Source organism: Tripterygium wilfordii, chromosome 4 (assembly GCF_013401445.1).
Source record: "Tripterygium wilfordii isolate XIE 37 chromosome 4, ASM1340144v1, whole genome shotgun sequence".
NCBI lineage: Eukaryota > Viridiplantae > Streptophyta > Magnoliopsida > Celastrales > Celastraceae > Tripterygium > Tripterygium wilfordii.
The window spans coordinates 8,194,638-8,213,026 of NC_052235.1; the positions used below are offsets into that span (position 1 = coordinate 8,194,638).

The 18,389-nt window shown below is 34.3% G+C and overlaps 1 protein-coding gene across 2 annotated transcripts; it reads right to left on the minus strand.

Annotated features, from left to right (window-relative positions):
* Positions 1-6,680: 6,680 nt before the first annotated feature.
* LOC119995963 (type IV inositol polyphosphate 5-phosphatase 3-like) lies at positions 6,681-17,976 on the minus strand. Of its 2 annotated transcripts, none has more exons than XM_038842445.1 (11): positions 17,746-17,976; positions 17,508-17,661; positions 17,301-17,351; positions 16,471-16,543; positions 16,220-16,324; positions 15,066-15,924; positions 13,965-14,149; positions 12,802-12,910; positions 11,104-11,246; positions 8,826-9,067; positions 6,681-7,173 (listed from the first exon to the last, which is right to left on the minus strand). In XM_038842445.1, the coding sequence occupies exons 1-10, from the start codon at positions 17,773-17,775 to the stop codon at positions 8,863-8,865; spliced, it is 1,914 nt and encodes a 637-aa protein (XP_038698373.1). In that variant the 5' UTR covers positions 17,776-17,976; the 3' UTR covers positions 6,681-7,173; positions 8,826-8,862. The 2 variants fall into 2 exon arrangements, with proteins under 2 accessions (XP_038698373.1, XP_038698374.1); XM_038842446.1 differs by having other exon boundaries at positions 17,508-17,616; positions 17,746-17,975.
* Between the last annotated feature and the right edge of the window lie 413 nt (positions 17,977-18,389).

The window sequence follows — 18,389 nt, forward strand, 5'->3', positions numbered from 1 at the left end:
TCTTTTTCTGCAAAGAATTAAACAAACTACAACCACATGAATTTGGAATTTTCCTCCAAAAAGACTTTCCTTCTATTCCTTTCATTTTTTATATAATGATTTTTTTTCCTTAAATTGTAATTTCAAGATGCGCATAGCGCGTGTGTGCACCTAGTATCTATTAAAACGGAGGAGTACAATGTTTTAAAGCAATCCATGTAGGCAACTAAAATCAACATGTGATTGCCAAATGGAAATTGATGAAATTTACTTAGCTTTTAATAAAATAAAATTAATTACAAATTGACTTTCAATGTTTTAAAGACTTCCGGTGGACTTTTATCATTCAAAAATTTACCGATTATTGACATATATATTAATATTATTCTTAATTTTTAGGGCGTAACTAGTTTTGTTGAATTGTGACCGCTAGATTAATCTAATTTAATTAGACCATGGAAATCAATTCATTTTTCTTATCTTTTTTCATATATATTTTCTGCATAAATTAAGAGGTATTGAGAATTGGTAAAATTATCAATTACCATTACCGATCGATTGGTAAACCGACCAGTGATATACCGAATCTACCAGTAATGATAATTGTATCAATTTGGCTCCTGGGGTTCTAGAAGAATCATGTCGTTGGTATTTTTCGGGGAAGTAGATTGAGGTAAGCACCTCTTCCAAGGTATTCAACATCTTACTATAGCCTCTTTAGGCAAAAATATTGTCTTCAATGCTCTTGGGGCCATTGGCTTCTAATTTGGAGTTGCGCGCTTATGCCCCGATCAGATTTGGTGTTAGAGGGGTTTCTGACAAACCCCAGTTTGACCTTCACTTTAAACGAAAACCTCCTCTCTGTCTGCACCAGTTTTTAATTTGGAGTGTGTTTAGTGCTACATTACTACGTCTTATATTTGGAAAAAGAAATATGCTTCTAATTGTTATTTACTTGGTTTTGTGGGAAAACTGGTTTGCCTTTGCTTATGTTGCTGTTTTAGGAACCCTCACACTAGGGGTGTAAACGAGCCAAGCCGAGTCGAACATCAGCATGCTCAGGCTCGGCTCGACATGTATTGGTACAAGCTCGAGTTCGAGCTCGAGCTCGAGCTCGAGTGGATGGCAACAGGTCGGGTACCTTTCTATTTAGGAAATACCAAAACCGTTTCTATTTAATATACTCTATACCAAAACCATTCCAAAACCATTTAAATTTCCAAACCCGGAACCGTTCCATAACCGTTTATCATCGGGTACCTATTTATCATTTAACTTTTAATATTTTTATTTTTTTCTTTGATGATTATATTAATATAAATTAATATTGAGTATGATTTATATTAATTATGATTTTATAATTCAAATTAGTCTAATTTATAGTTTTATTAGTACACTTCTATAAATATATACGTTTTAATATGCTTTATCATGTTATAATTTAATATTCTAGTAGTATACCTTTATAGATGATTTATAATATTATTACTATAATGGATCTTTTTATTAAACGGTTCGGGTACCCTAAACCCGACACCAAAAACCAAACCCGACCCTAAACCATGACGGGTTTGAAAACCGTTTTCAAAACCTATAGGATCAATTTTTCGGGTTTTAAACGGATCGGATACCCTACGGATAGTGCTCGGATCAGTTTTTTTTTGTCATCCTTACTCGAGACGAGCTCAAAATTGTGTTCGATCTCTACTCCAGTATTTTTTTAGGAGCTCGAGCTCGGCTAGTTCAGCTCGAAAATTTGAACGAGCTCGCTAGCTCGAACAAGAATGATGTTATCTCAAGCATTCAATCATCCCATAAACCCTAATCAAACATAATCTCACAAAAATTACATTAGAATGTTGACTTTGCGGAATCAAGTAATCAACAAGCAAAAATAATCTTATTAATATTTTTGATATATAATTAATTGATATTTAATGTATATATATATTTTAAAAATTTTAATTAATTATTACCTAGCTTCTTATCGAGCTTTCGAGCCGAACGCTTGAAAACTCGAGTTCGAGCTCGAATATTAAACGAGCCTTTACCTTAGTTCGAGCTCGGCTCGAGCTCGAACTTAAAAGAATTCGAGCCGAGCCTAATCGAGCTCGAGCCCGAGCCCGAACAGTTCGTTAAAAGCTTGACTCGTTTACACACCTACCTCACACAAGCATCTCCTGATTTGGACTTACCAATAAAAACTCACGATTAATTTGGTATTACAGGCAATTAGGAAAAATGCATTCTTTTTTTGTTTTAATTAAAATTTAAACAGAAAAAGAACGCATTTTTCCTAATTGCGCATGTTTCCTCTTTTCTGCATAGGAATCTTTGCTACAATAGGTATTGTGCACTACATGCAGATGGTAGGTAGGTATTGGCATGATTGGATCTTTCATGAAAATCATATTTTATTATAACTTTGATGTCAATGAAAGCTGTCATTTGGGGGTTGCCAGTGGAAGGGTAGTTTTTTCTTTAAATCTTTGTTCCAAAAATTTTAGTTTGACGATTTAATAAATAAAGTTTCAGATGATCTGTTGAGATAATTCCATTAGCTGAGATTTTCACGATCATTAATGTGATCACACGACATCCAGGTATAGATATTTTTGTGACAAAGAGGACAACCCTTGGGGAAATTCTGTAACTTACCTAAATAATAAATATGTTTTAACATATGAGTGGCGATTGTTCTGCCTTTTCAAAGGCGCCAATGGATCCCATTACTCCAAGTCCTTTGTTTGTGTTATTGCTCCAAGTTCTTTATTGCATTCCTACATTGTTCTTACAAGTTCTGTTTGGTTTTCTCCTTTGCTTTTTTTGGACCTTTATAGTGGGATTGAGTTGGACAATTGGATGCTTGGGATTTAAACTGTCAATGCCGAGGAAATCCTCATTTATGATTTGTTCTGAGTGGAAGAAAATTGTCAACTTCTGTTTCATATGACAGTGTGCTGCTTTATAAAATTGAGCCCATATGATAGGTTTCAATTGGATTTATGCCAACCCTTTGTGATCATGCGAATTTGATAATACAATCACTTAGTCATCACACTTTGATTTTTTGCTTTCGGTTCTTGAACATGATTATCACTTAGTCATCACGCTTTGATTTTTTGCTTTCGATTCTTCAACATGATTATCACTTAGTCATCACGCTTTGATTTTTTGCTTTCTTTCTTCAACATGATTATCACTTAGTCATCATGCTTTGATTTTTTGCTTTTGATTGTTCAACATGATTAGTTAGTCAATACAGGGTATAGTAGATTGTAATGATTTGGTTTTAGTGATGAATATAGTATTTTCCAATGTTGCAGGTTAGGGGGTGCATACTGGATGGAAAATGGTTGATCAATTGGGCTTTTTTGCTCATAAATTAGGTAAGAAATTCATGTGTGTGCTTATGATCTGAAGACTAAAACGCTTGTTCAACTCTTATTCCATACAAATAATTTGCATCTACGAGAAGCTTAGTCATTTTAGTTTCGACACATCTTGCAATTGTTCTTTTAAGATGCCACAAATTTCAACCCCTTTTAATGCTAGATTTAAATTTTATAAGCAAATACATCGTTTTGGTCACTGGTTTTTTTTGGATTTCTATACCAAAAATTTTTAGTAGTAGGAATATGTATGGAACATTATATACTTTGCTTTTTAAATAGAGCAAATGTAATAGTAAATTTGTGAATAATACCATGAACCAAGTCTTGTCTATTAAATGGCTTACAAAATAGATTTGATCTTTGTTGATATTGTCATAGTGGCCTTCGTTTTACCTCACAAGGCATAGCTATTCGTGAGATAATGTTATTGTGCATGTTTGGGGTTGGTCATGTTTAGTAGGTTTGCTTGAATTGCAATATACATCGTAAGAGATGCTTCTCTCTGGTTATACTGTCCTAATGTGTCAAATTGAAAACAGGAAGGCATGGTGGAATTCATTGGGTTGCTATCCAACTTGACTTTGTGGGGCTCTAAAAAATTTAACTAGTTTTCATGGAGTTTTTTTTTCAAAATGTCTCTCTGTCTATTTTTAAATACCATAATAACTCTCTCTCAAAATTATTTACAATTATAGCATTTGACATTATTTGATATTTTTTTTCACTAATAACGCTATTTGAAATAGCATCGTCGTTGACTTGCAATGAAAAAACACTGATGTCGCTATTTGAAACAGGGTCATTACGAATCGTAGAATATTACTAACAATGTCATTCATAAATTGCATCAACGTCAATTCTCTTTGGCATCAACTCCAAGATCTAATGAAGTCCATGGTGTAATTCGTTAAGTCTAGGATGATCGACGATTTCGAGTCCCATACCTCATGCAACGATTTGGCAGAATTCTACTAAAAGCGAATTGGGATCGAGGTTACTGTTGGTCTATCAACTTTCATAGGACAATTATCTCAACAAGTTCGACGGTGATTTCCTCGGTTAACTGGAATTCAACAGTGCGACGATTTGCCCGACATCATTGGAAGTTTTGGTGAATTGATTTTCGTCAGCATTTTGATTGGAATTGATTGAATTTATTTTAAAAAATTATTATTTAACAAATTCAAAGACGCAATTACAAAAGAACATCAATTGATGCTATTTGCAACAACGTCAAATGTTATTTTGACAAATAATTGTAAAAGGGTACTATTCTGGTATTTAAAATGTGGTAGAGTGTTAGTACGGAAAAAAAAAACTATGTCAAATGTATACGTGCTTCATAATCCAACCGGGTGATCGTACTTGTTAGGAGGTCGGTCACCACTTCAACCAGTCGAACTGGATTGACCTATCAGACCAAATTATGTAATTGAAACTGATATTGATTATGAAAAAAAATTAAGGGATTTGATTTTATGAAGTTGTAAATTGATAGATTAACAAGATATGTGATTAATTATAATTTAAAATTGGGAGATAAAAAGGAAAACTAACCAATGGATTTAATTTATTATAATTCAAAACTAAAAAATAAGAAGAAGATTAAGAATTTGAATGATTGTAATTAAAAATAAGTTTAGTTATAAATTTTAATGGTAGGTTTAATTTCTTCAAAGAAATTAAAATACATGACAATAGTGATTGAACTGCATTTTTCAGTTTTTAAAGGTAACCAGACCGAACCACTGATCGATTCTTAACTCAATCAATCGGACCGCCCAGTTCAATTCGGTTGATAAAGTTTAAATTTGGTAGCGAGATTGATTAATGCTTGAATCAAAGATGATTATGGTCTTGGCATCTTTGAGTAGCCTCTAGCTCCGCTCGAATTAATACAGTTTCAAGCATATTGATTTGTTTAATAACATATAAAATACCCATTTTTGTCATGGTTAAGTTAGATTTTGAGACAAACAATTAAATTTGTCAAGATATACATAGATAAGGTAGGGGATGAAGGTTTAGGATTTAAGCTGTGGACATCGAACTTTGGGTTGAAGGATTGGGCTGTGAGAATTCTCGATATTATTTTCCATAATTCACAAGTCAAGATATTAGCAACATTACGCAATATATATTAGGACTGCTCACATGCGGACTTCCACTTTATATATTATGAAGTATAAAGTTATTTCTGTCTCCCCAACTCAATTATTTATTGCGACTTGGACTATACAATTATACATAAACAAATTTGAGAAATTATGTATACAAATGTCCAAGACACCATCTATTGTATTCTAGTATCTATTAATCATAATCATATGCTACAACCATAAATCTAATTAGAAACCCTAAATGAAATTAATATAGCCAGTGCATATGCATCAAATGATCCTTTCCTTGGGAAAAGAACAATTATTATTTTTCTTCAGTTGCGTACAGAACAAAAGAAGAGACGGTGCATATATATATATATATATATATATATATATATATATATATATATATATATATATATATATATATATATATACACACACACACATACATATATACACACGTACAATGAACAATATTGATTCAAAAGCAAGACTTTTATTTTTGAAATATCACATAAAATGTGTTTGACCCAGTTGATTGCCAACCAAACCAACTCTTGTTGGTATTCAAAAGCAAGACTTGCACTTGTCAATGAAACAAGAAAATGATGGGCCTTGTGAGCACATGTTTTCTTGCCTCCTAATTCTCACCCCTATTAAACAATTTCAAAACATAATAATAATAATAATAATAATAATAGGAGGAGGAGAAGACATAAAAGAACATAAAATAACAAATTGAAAAGAAGGAATACTAATTAATCATCTGCATTTGTTGTTAAAATAAAAATATATAAAGCCCATTATAATATCGAATTAGTATACGAAATTTTTTATAATTTGAAGAAATTGAGAGGGATGAGAAAAAAGGATATGAAGAGAAGAAGGATCAAGTGAGAGACATTTGACCCAATTCATTTGAGGTATTGTTCATGCTTTGAGCCCAAGACTCCCATGATTTTATCCTTCAAAAGGGGTTTCAAGTATTTGATGTTGAGTTCATTCTTATAACCACATTGTTGGCTTACATCCAATTGATGTGGTCATGTGGGACTTTTTACAAGTCGTAACAGAGGATGAAAGTCTTAACAAAAATGAAGCTATAATTAGCTAAAATCACTTGTCTTTCCATGCTATAAATTAGAATATAATATCACCCTAAATCTCATCTTTTTTGTGTCTCAATATTTTAAATAATCTATAATTAAATATTCTTTCACAATTTTTATAGATATAAAATAAAATTTCTAGATCTAACAAGTTATGGTGTTGTGTTGATAGAAGAAAAATGAACAGTACCTACCAAAAAAGAAAAGAAAAATGAACAGAGTCTACAACATAGGTAGCCGTTGGAGACAAGATAGAGTTAATTGGGCTTGGGCTTATTTAGTTGTTTGGGTCATGACTATAGTTGGGCTTATCTGGTTGAGGTTGCTTAGCTTGATTATCTCCGTTATCCCCGCAAGATGGAGGTCTTCGAACAAAATGGAGATCAATGGCTATATGCTTCATCCAGGAGTGAAGAACAGGGTGAAGACACAGATTGGTGGCTCCCTGTAGTTTTAATTCATGAAGAAGATTACGGAGCCAAACATCCTCAGAGGCTGTTGGAGCTCTAACTCTGTATTTTTTTTAGAGTCTCTATGAGAGTTAGCCACCCCACCCTTGATGCTCCCGGTAACAACTAACACGTCCTACATAAGATAGAAAAGGCCTACATCAAGCGAGATGCATTGAATAGACCATATTATAAAAATTACATCTGCGCAGACCAATCCCCAATCCTCAACCCCCTTCATTTGTATCAAGTAAAATACACTTACAAATCCTGAAGACACCATCTTTTCTTGCTCAAAGTTTAGTGTAATGTACAGATCCCATTCGAATAATAATTATAGAAAAAAAAAACATGCAATTTTATTTTCAGTGCCTAAACTTTGAGCTTCATCTCAACCAGGACCCTTTTGGGATTAAATGAATGACAGAGGTGAAAACAACTGCAAATCATGTTTAACAAACATCTAGATGGTTGTAATGATATCAAATTATCAGTACAACTTTAAATTAAGTTTTGTAAATATTAACACACAATGGTCAATGGGACAATTCAAAAGACTAGGTGGTGCTGTGAATCTTCAAAACAAGGCTATACATGGAGAAACTTTGCCTAATATCAGACTTGTATACATATTTCTGAAAAGCATAGCCCAATCACTTAGAGCCAGGCCTCTCACTGAAGAATATGCAGTACGATACGAGTTCACTATGATTCTATGAAGTAGCAGAGATGAAAGAAACTAGTCGTGCAGCTATCTATGTCGCCTTGACAAATAGATTTGTATTGTGTTTCTTTATTCTTGAGTTGTGTGACACACATCGAGCTTAAATTGATCCCTGACAAAAATGCTCCTATTCCCTTGCAGTCAGCCAAAACTGCATAAAGCCACAGGTGGCTGTGGTTTCAAAGCATATGGAGTTCGGACCAACATATTGCTATGTGGTCTGAACTATCTGATACTAACTCAACAGGTCAACTTTCTCTTCAAAGATTTTAGTAGAAGCTATTTTTCTTTCTATCAGTGTTTCTGGTTTGTCACTTATAAACAATTAATATTCACTAAAATAAATATTTTTCATTCCCAGGATTGTTATGATTTACTGAATACCATACTCTCTCTCAGTATTTAAAGCAAGATTATTAAGAGGCACATGAGTACTGAGTTCCAGATCAGGTTATGGGACTGTATGGCCAAGGTGTCCAAGTATGGATGAACAATAATAGATATCCATGATTTAATTGTTTCTAACTTGTCCCTGGATGTCACTTACAAGAAGATCCAACAGCAACAGTTTTCAATCCACCTAAATTAAAAACCTTGCATAAATGGATTCAATATCTAAGGCGAAATGCACAGATGGCCTTACTCCCTGGCCTGAGACCCTAAAGAACCTCAAACTGATGTGGACTGCATAACCCAAGTTCTATGTTGCCAAAACTGCATCTATAGTCTTGACACATTGTGATCTGGTCTAAAAGCATCTGCGATTCTAAACTATCTGACGCTATCTTAGCTTGTTTCTTTAAGGATCTCAGTAGAGTTTTTTAATTATTTTTTCCCTCTTAGCTGTTTCATTGGTTTGCACTCCTCTCTTTTCTACACCAGTATCTGATTCTCTTTCTGTTTTCTTTTTTCCCTTAAAGGAAACCCAAAATTTATATTCCCCTCTCACGCTACCAATAAAATATTTTATTTAATAATAACAATAATAAAAACATTACTTATCAAAAAAAAAAAAAAGAAGAGGAAACCCAAACTGACGCTGCTTATGTAGTTTAGATACTTACTAATCTCTGATCTGGTATCAACGAGCATTTCGAATAATCAACAACCCAAGTCTGCTACAAGTCCTGTATTTTCAATTTCAGCATCTGTAAATGTGAGTGCCCGCTGTAGCTTCCTAGGAGAAAGCACCTCAACCTCAGCCATATATGTGGCAGACACTGGACGATGATCAGAAAGTTTAAGCTCAGTCCTCCTGTAACTCAGTAACCTCATTCCCTTGCCGTACGAAATGATGCGATCACACCTAAAATAAAAATAGATCATTCTTTTAAGAATCATCATAGTAGAGTTGCAAGGTTCAACCTTAATGTCACATATTTAATTTATGGAAACAGTCTCTCCACATATTCTGTGGGGTAAGGTTTGCGTATATCTTATTTGTCCTCTGCCCACTGTAGGAGTTTTGGGCATGAAAGTTGTTTCATCTTTTAAGAAGCATCTCATCAAACCCTTAGTCCCAAACACTTTGGGACTACATCAATTTATAAGAGAAATGAGTTGTAATCTCCTACATCAGGGCCCATAGGTCAACTAGGAAAAATTGGATAACCAATAGTTATTTGACAATATGCTATTTCGTCCTTGCAAGTTGCAAGCATTAACGTCTCTTAAAACTTTGCTAAATGCTTCTCAAATGGCAGACAAACAGACGTAACTAAAATTAAAAATTGTACACAATTTCTAGTTACAAGGATACTGAGATTACACAAATGTATATACGCATGAAAGTGTAACTTTCAGATCCCATTGCAGGTCAATTCAAACATCTGAAAGAATTAACAAGCATATGACTTCAAAAACACATAATTTTTAACTGAACATATTGTGTTGTAGACTAAATAATGGAATTTAATCATTCAAAGGACCGGTAGATACCTCAAATTGCAAAAGAAACGGCTCAGACAGAGGCAATGAAGGACTTTAAACTTATTCGCTGGTTTACCATTGCATTATAAGAAAAGGCCATGGTATATAAGTCACGGACAAGTTCATTTCAGCCACAACTGTCCCATTGCAATAAGAAAACGTGTTCTACCATATGCAAAGGACATTATGATGTTCACTCATCATGGTGATGACATGGTTACAAATTTGTATCACAAAATCATATGAGCAAACGCAGAAATTTTCTGTACACTATAATAGTGCCTAAAATTAATATGCATCGGTATTAATGCAGCCACAGACGTTAAGGTTTTTATCTTGGCAGTATGAAGTCATTAATTAGAAGAATTTGACGATCCTAAGAAAAGAATTTGGCAATCCTCGAAAAACACTGTAAGAAAATTTGATGCCCATTGAGGGATGTAGGGAAGGTCGAATGTATGCCGACTTACCGCAGGATATGCTATAAGAAGTACGAGATTGACATTAACTTTCTTACAAATTTTGTTTGAAATATATATATATATATATATATGTATATATGTATATATGTATGTATATGCTGAAATTTCCTCACATAATAGTAGTGCTAACATTAATTCGAGAGTGCGGACTCACACAAGGTAAGGTTTAGCTTGACAATATGAAATGATTCATCACAAGAATTTTAAAGCCTTTAAAAACGCTTGAAGGAAAATTGGGGCCAGCTTCTCCTGTTTGGGTCACACTTGCTTGGTGCTCTTTTAATAAAATTTTCCTTATTTGAAAAAATTTGAGGCCAGCTACAGGATATAGGACAGTGAAATGTATGTAGATTTACTATTAGTCTATTAGTGTAATCTATATGAAATATCATATTGGCAAAAAACCCATATAATAGAATAAAGTCCTGTTGCGTATATAGAAAGATACGCATTTTCATCACATGACATCAAGGAAGAGGATATATACGCTGGAAGATAATCTTAAAGAAATAGCAACAGGACCAAAAACATGATGAACGTTGTACCCATCAAGGAGGAGAAGAATATATACATATCAAAATTTATCAACGGAAGAATAACTACAAACCAAATAGCATAACAGAACAGCGCATGTAAACAAGAAATAACATGGCGCTAGTCAAAAAGGTGCAATAAACCACAGAAAAACATGTTTACATGCTTCAAAGAGTATCAAATGTAAGAAATAGTAGATACATATTCAAGTGAAAGGTTGATTTCAGTAAATACAGTAAGGAAGAGCCAGCAGATGATCAAAAGAAAACGCAGTAGCAGAAAACTAATCAATCAATCAATAATTATATTAAGAAATTAGGGCAAACTACATAAAATTATAAATGACCGGTATGTGTGTGTCACACACATATATACCAACTGGGTTATGGAAGCATACCATGCCGGAGTTCGCCTCCCAGCCTTTGGATCATCCCCGTAATAATTCTCAGAATTTAGCTCATACTTATATGTTGGTGGAAAAGTTAAGGTGCCCTCAGACCATCCATCAAATGCACGACCTTTTCTTAGCTCTCGTACAAGCTGCCAATAGCGACAAATTCAAACCTTAAGTATCCATCCTAGCTACTCAACTAAATTTCAAGTCGTATATTTAACAAGAAAAGAATACTGCACTGGGCATTACACCAACCAAAAATGTCGACCAAATCTTATTAATGAATGTATGACAACGTAAGAATCTATCATCTACGTGCTTACACTATCTACGAGTATATTATCTGCAAAGGCCGCCCCTTAGACATAGGGCTATACTATGGATCCAAATATAATGCCCATAAAATTCAAGCCATTATTAAAATATGACCCATGATGTCTGATTTGAAATCCACAATTGTTTAGAATGGAAAATTTTCCACAATCATGTCTTTTTAGGCCTTCCTCTTCGCTTCCTACTCTCTCTTATAAATTCTCTCGATTGTCCTCCCTGCTATCTCTACGTTGTACATGTCCATACCATATTATACGGTTCTCACAATTTATCTTTAATTGGTGTTACTCCTGCCTTAGATCTAATAATCTCATTTCTTATCCATATAAAAAAAATTAATATAGTAATAAATTATATGCATATATAAATTAGCTAGATTGAGTGGGTTACTCAATACATGTCCCCTTAGTCCAATAAAATATTAGTTACATAATCTGAGCCTAGTACAAAAAATTAATAAACCATAGGTCAACTGAATAAGTAAGCTCAAAAGATGAATACACCAAACTAATGACGATGATACAAGTCCCCTTAACGCAATAAAAGATTAATCAAAAAGAGAGAGTCATTTGATCCAAATCTTTGATGTATTTTACATGATTTAGGTCCATAATTTTTCTTTCTCGCATTTTAGGTAGCTTAAAAATATATTTTTTCATGTCTTGGATCTAACTTGTTATATAACTCAATATATGCTTTATGACGTGTCTCTCCTATAATCTTCTTAACTTATTTTCTAGCTACATTGTACGTTTCATAACTATGCTCGTCCCTATCATTATATAACTTCCTATAACATTCTCTCTTAATTCTAATTGTTTTTAAACATTTGCATTCAACCATCATTTTTTTTTTTTGCTTTAGGTGTGGGGCCTTTTGACACACCAAGTACCTCTTTGCTGCTTATTTGGTACAAGCCGTCATTTCTCCCCACATAACGTTTGTTTCCCCAACTAAACCTCAGTTTGCATTCTTAAATAATTTCTCTCTAAAATCTACATGCTTGTGCCCTTTTAGATTCCACCAACTAATTTTATAGTCTTGTACCACTCTACCTCTTCTAGGTCAGTTCTTTAAGGCATATGTCCACCACTATCATTATATGTTGTGTGGTTAGAATCTCCCCCCGGAATCTCTTTACAGTCCTTACAAAGTCTTCTATTTATCTTTTGAGTAAGAACGAAATCTATTTGATTAGAGTTATGCTCACTCCTAAAGATAATTAAATGTGATGATTTAAGTGTCAACCAAAAATGTGAATAACACAAATTGACTAAAGTGCCAAAATTTTCAGTAAATACTAGATATTAAATTAATATGCATATATTTTGTAATAATTCAAAACCTTACTAACGATTTCTAACGTACCTGGTCGCTCTCCACCAACTTGGACCACTCCTTTTCGGAGATAAGTTCACGTGCTTTCGCATATGACAAGTTAATACGATAGTTTAGATCACCTAACCAGATTATCCTCCTGCATAAATAATGAAGTCATTTGGTTAAGCTCTTCTTCTAAGGTGGCAGATCCAATCCAAAAAAAAACAGCGAGATTAAAAACAACCAAATGGATATGTGTTTTTACATTAAATTTAATTCATATAGAAAACCATGTGCCAAGCCTCCCTTTAGCGGGGGGAACAAGACTAAAATTTTTGAAAGGAACATAAATAATCATGCCAATGAGCACCTCCTATATCAATTTCACATATTTGAATTTCATTTATCATGATAAAGGCAAAATGCCACCAAACACGGATTACCCAGGAATTCAGAGTTGATGTGATCTGCATATGTGCAAACCATTTTCATATGTGATATACCGTTTTAGTGATAAAAACAAAAAAGTAAATCCACAAGATTCTCGTTCTTTTGCATGATTTGAATATACTTGGATTCAAATGAGGACGTAGAAAGGAACAGCTAATCATTTATAACACACAGAACAATGCAAAGAAAAAACCTAGTTCTTTCTTGACATTCCAAATTTTCATGTACCATATATGCAGGAATGAACTTATCAACATTCATAGATGTCATCACACAGAAAATGTTGATGCAGTTCATGGACAGAATGCACGGCAAGTTTTAAAAGTAACATAATAGTATATGACCATCCACACAATAACCTGACAAAATGAACATCTGTCCATTTATGACTATAGATTTCAACTAATGTTCCTTATTATTAGTTCTAGATATTGACTGCAACATCTAATATTTTGGGTTAACATCCCAAGTACACATGCTTGGATCTATAGCCACAGACGAAAAAACAAAAAAGAGAGTGCATCTTCATTAAAGGAGAGTTCTTGTCATGCATCTTAATCAACAACAACTACAAAGACCAGGAGGTTTGTTGTTGTCCTCTTTAATTTCTAATGCATAACAGAATACAGAGACCTCAACTTTCGTTAAAAAAATAGGAACTGATAATTGTCGTGTTCAAAAAATTTTAACTCCAAGAATTTTGAGTGCAAGTATAGCAGAAAGTAATCAGTTCTTCATGTTAAATGATGGGCTGTACTCACTCATGATCATGAATACTCCTGGGTAGGCCAATGCTGGAAAGTGGACGGAATTGAGTTCTTCTATGTATTTCATGCACATCAGCATTTCTTTTCAGTTGATCTCCATCTTTTTCACCTGATGTCAGGTGAGTACATACAAAGCAAAATAGTGTCTGATATATAGACATGCTGACAGACACTGATCCCTGGAAGATTGAAGAACTGTTATGCTACGTGAAGAACTCCAGCATACTAACAACATATTAAAGTTCATAATGGATTTAGAAACAGAAACAAGCATAAATTTTAGAACAAGGCCCTCTCAAATAAACTACGACTATATTTACTTCCCTAAATGAAAAATATCATATAAGTTTTCTTTTATGCCCTATACCCTGGAGAGGATACTTACAAAGCATCCTCAAATTCACATCAATGATTCTTTTCAACTGCTGCATGTGTAAATCTTACTCCTTTTCACTCCCCTTATAACTACCCGTGTCTCTAACAACTCATACTCTGCTCAAACTAAAAAAAATCAACTTCCTTATTATACCAACATGAAGGTCTTAATAAAAAATCAACTTCCTTACTAGAATGGAAGTGTCTCACAAACAACAAGAAGACAGTCAAATCCCAGCGAACAAATCTAATTCCAACTTCTCCAGCACAAGTTACTAGTTAAAATAAAAGGTAAACAACTCCTACGTACAAGACTCCTATAGTGGAGCCAACATTAGGCAAGGGCAGGACGTACACAACCTCGCTTGATGGAGAGGTTGTGTCCAGAATTTGAACCTAAGACTCCTAGGATGCAGTGAGGTAACTTTACTCATGGAAGTTAATAATATGAATGAGCAAAAAAAAAAAAAAACATTCCATTTAGTCTTTTACAATACCTATTTTAGTGAAAGGTGATGAGAAGATTTCATAATACAAATGTACATATTGCTTTGCAAACAACTCAATAAAACCTCAAAAATCATAGGAGTAAATGGAAACAGTTACATTTTCAAAACATGTATTCTGCTAAATGAAAACAAGAAGTGGTTTATGAGGAACGCACTAAAGTTACATTCTTACACACAAAAATGGAACGCCAAGTTAGTTTAGAAAACAAACCTTGTTCCCAATGTAGCCCATAACACCAACACCAACAGTGGACACCTTTAGGTTCTGAATATGCCTGCGCAAGCTCCTCCGAACCCATACAGTGAGAAAAATCCCAACCATCTGTTTACTTACTATCCTTACATATGGGGACCTTCTTTTCCGATGCATGAGAGATTCAAGGTCGAGTTCTGCGAGTAAAGCTATTCCAGGTGACACCTCATTTGTGAATGATTTAAAAGAACTATATCTGTTAAAAGACTTGGATGCGTTAAAAGATTTAACAGATTTGAAGGTACTTGTCCTCTCTAAAACATGCTGAGATAACAAGTCTCGGGGAGGCTCCGGCCAGGTCAAACCAATCCTTTCAGAGTTGCTTAACATTTTAGTTAATTTCCCATTTTTTTGTGCGGCTGGCACTTCTACGTTATTTGTAGAATCTTCTGTTCGGAGGCAATTCAATCTATCTAGTTTCTTTGGAGAAGAAAACTGCTCCTGCAAATCCTGTTCTAGTGGCATATATAATTTCTCACTCTCAATGCAGTATAGTTCGGAACTCTTGAAGTTGTTTATGCCATTGACTGGAGCAGCCTTGCCTTCATCATAATTGTTGGAATCATCATCTAAGGGATAAACTTCCTCACCAATGTCACTATCACTCTCAAGAAATATTTCTTCTTCTATATCTGGGATATCTTCAGATGGCTTAAACTTTGATGGGGATGGGGGATCACTAAAACATTTGACCTTCATTGTTGAAGGTCGAATTCGATTTAGTGTTTCACGAATGATGTTTTCCCACTTTGCAACGGGACGGTTATCTTCTGCTCCAAATATATTCCCAGCATTTAGAGGAACAATTTCCTGTATACTGCAAACATGAAATAAATATCATAATTCTGGACAGGACATAGAAAAAAAACTGAAAGAGACCAAAACATTGGAGAATGTGTCATACCTACAAATAAACAGAAAGAGAATACAAAATAACATGTAAAAATAATACAAAAATTTTCAAGGAGATATAAGAGCTTAAAATAACAACTAGTGAGGAATCAGGAAAAAAATATTTTGATAAAAATTGGACAGTAGGGCTGCATGTTTTTCTTTTAAGTTTCAAATTGATAGCTAGCGAGGGCAAGAGCGCAACATTGGGAATTGCTTACCCAAGCAAATAAACGTCAGCGGGTTGGTTGATGTTGATCCAATCATCAATGCATAGGTCGTCAGGTGGAACTTGTCCTCCAACATTCCATGTGCCAACATGAATTCTAAAAAAAAATATAAGTTTTCATATGAGAACAAAGGTTGAAAATGCTTAAAACTGACAAAACAGAATTCCTTGGAATGTTCAAAAACAAAAGCAGCCATAGATTAGTGACTTAATATAAGATTCTCGAAATAGAGGGAATTTTACCTGAGTTCCTTTGTATTTATATACTGTGCCCTAAAAGTTTCAGAAGTCCGTCTTCTTATCTTTGGAGGACCATCTAATGTCAACAAAAAACAAAGCATTATGCAAAGGAATTAACAAAAAGATTACGATGAAACACTTCACAAGATTTAAAGTAGCCAAAAATCATATAAATCCTCTGCGAATCAACAAAGATGCAGAGGAGCCATACCATTTAGAGACCACATACATAACTCAGTTTAGAATGCATAACATAGACAATAGATTAAAGATGTAACCGTTATCAGGACTGAAGTAGGATTAGCTTATGCTTTTCTAACGCAGTGGTCCAAGTGCTTCCTAATTAAGAAAGTGAACAATGCTTTCTTTTTTCATTATATCCGCAAGAAACTATTCTATAATAAATTCCACTGTGAGTTTTCTACAATTACTTAACCAGCAAAACAAACCATTGGTAAATCCATTCACTTTTAACAGTGAACTAAATAAATCAAAATTTTTGTATGCAGATCTAAGGTAGTCCTGGCTTTTTTTTATTGCACAAAATAGAAGGCCCCAAAGCTGCCTTGCCTACCAATGGATTTGAGAATATCTTTTTTCATAATGAATATGCTGATTCGCAAATTGAATCCATATATGTGAAAGAAAATTCATGGTAAACATAAGTCAATAACACAAGATGTCCTTATGTTAGAAGCAAAATTGCAAAATTAATAACTAAAAATTCAGGCTCAAAATTGCAAAACTTCTTCCATCAAATTCAACTATCCGCGACTGCGCTACCATTATTCACTAAACTAGAATATTTCAGCAATGAACCAGAGACATGTTACCATTAAAATCACCCTGAGCAGTCCGCAAATTCTGCTCCCATTTATCATAAGCTGTGAAAAATAGAGAGAATAAAACATCCACTTGAGGTTGAGAATTAAGGAATTAAAAACAAAATCCCCAAAAGCAACATCAAATCCCTGAAAGTAAAGACTTAAAAACCCCCTTCTAAGGCAGTACTAGTTGATGCAAGGGGGCGTTAGCTTTACCTTCGTCGTCTTCAGAGTCTGAATCGTGATCGTCGGTGTCGGCGCTGTAATCAGAATCTTTGGCGCTGATGTTGAGCCACTTGCGCATCACCACACGAGCCCATAGAAGCTGTAGGCACCACCAAGCCAAACAACAGTTTTCAGCGCAATTTCTCTGCAAGTCCTCGGAAATAAATAACAAACAGAAAAAGAAAAAACAACAATAAGAAGAGATCAGAGAAGGATAGGAAGAAAGTACCTCCGATTGCCGCTTTGTCCGAGACTCCATTTCTCTGTAGACCTAGTAAGCAATACTAGCTAGCTAATAATCACACAACAAATGAAGAAGAATAAGAAGAAGAAGAATGAATGAATGAATCGAAGCTACGCTTTCTCTGGATTGAGCAGTTGATAAACGACAGTGCAGAACATAACGGTATGAACGAATCAAAAAGAATGGTCAGCCTCAACTATTCCTGCTAATTTAATTTAATGATTAGTATTAAATTGTTAATTAGTGGAGAAATTGGAAGATGGTGTGGAAAGGTTCAAGAACATCTCACACTCTTACACGATACGCCACGTGGATGATGTATGCTTCTTAAAACGGTGGGTGCGTACCAGCCGTCTTTTAGCTTAGTTGGATAGGATAATCCGATTCTTGATTGGTTCAATTTGGACCTCTAATGTGGATTCAATGTAAGAGCATCCACATTGGACACATTTGTACCCACGCTCCAAACACATCAATTCTTGTGCAATTATCAATTTAACAAGTGTTACATTTCAATATACCTACAATGAACACACTTGAGCCAACACTCCATACTCATTTTTCTCCCTCTTCTCTCTCTTCCTTTCCATCTTTCTCTCTTACTTTCCATCACATCTCTCTTTCTTTTC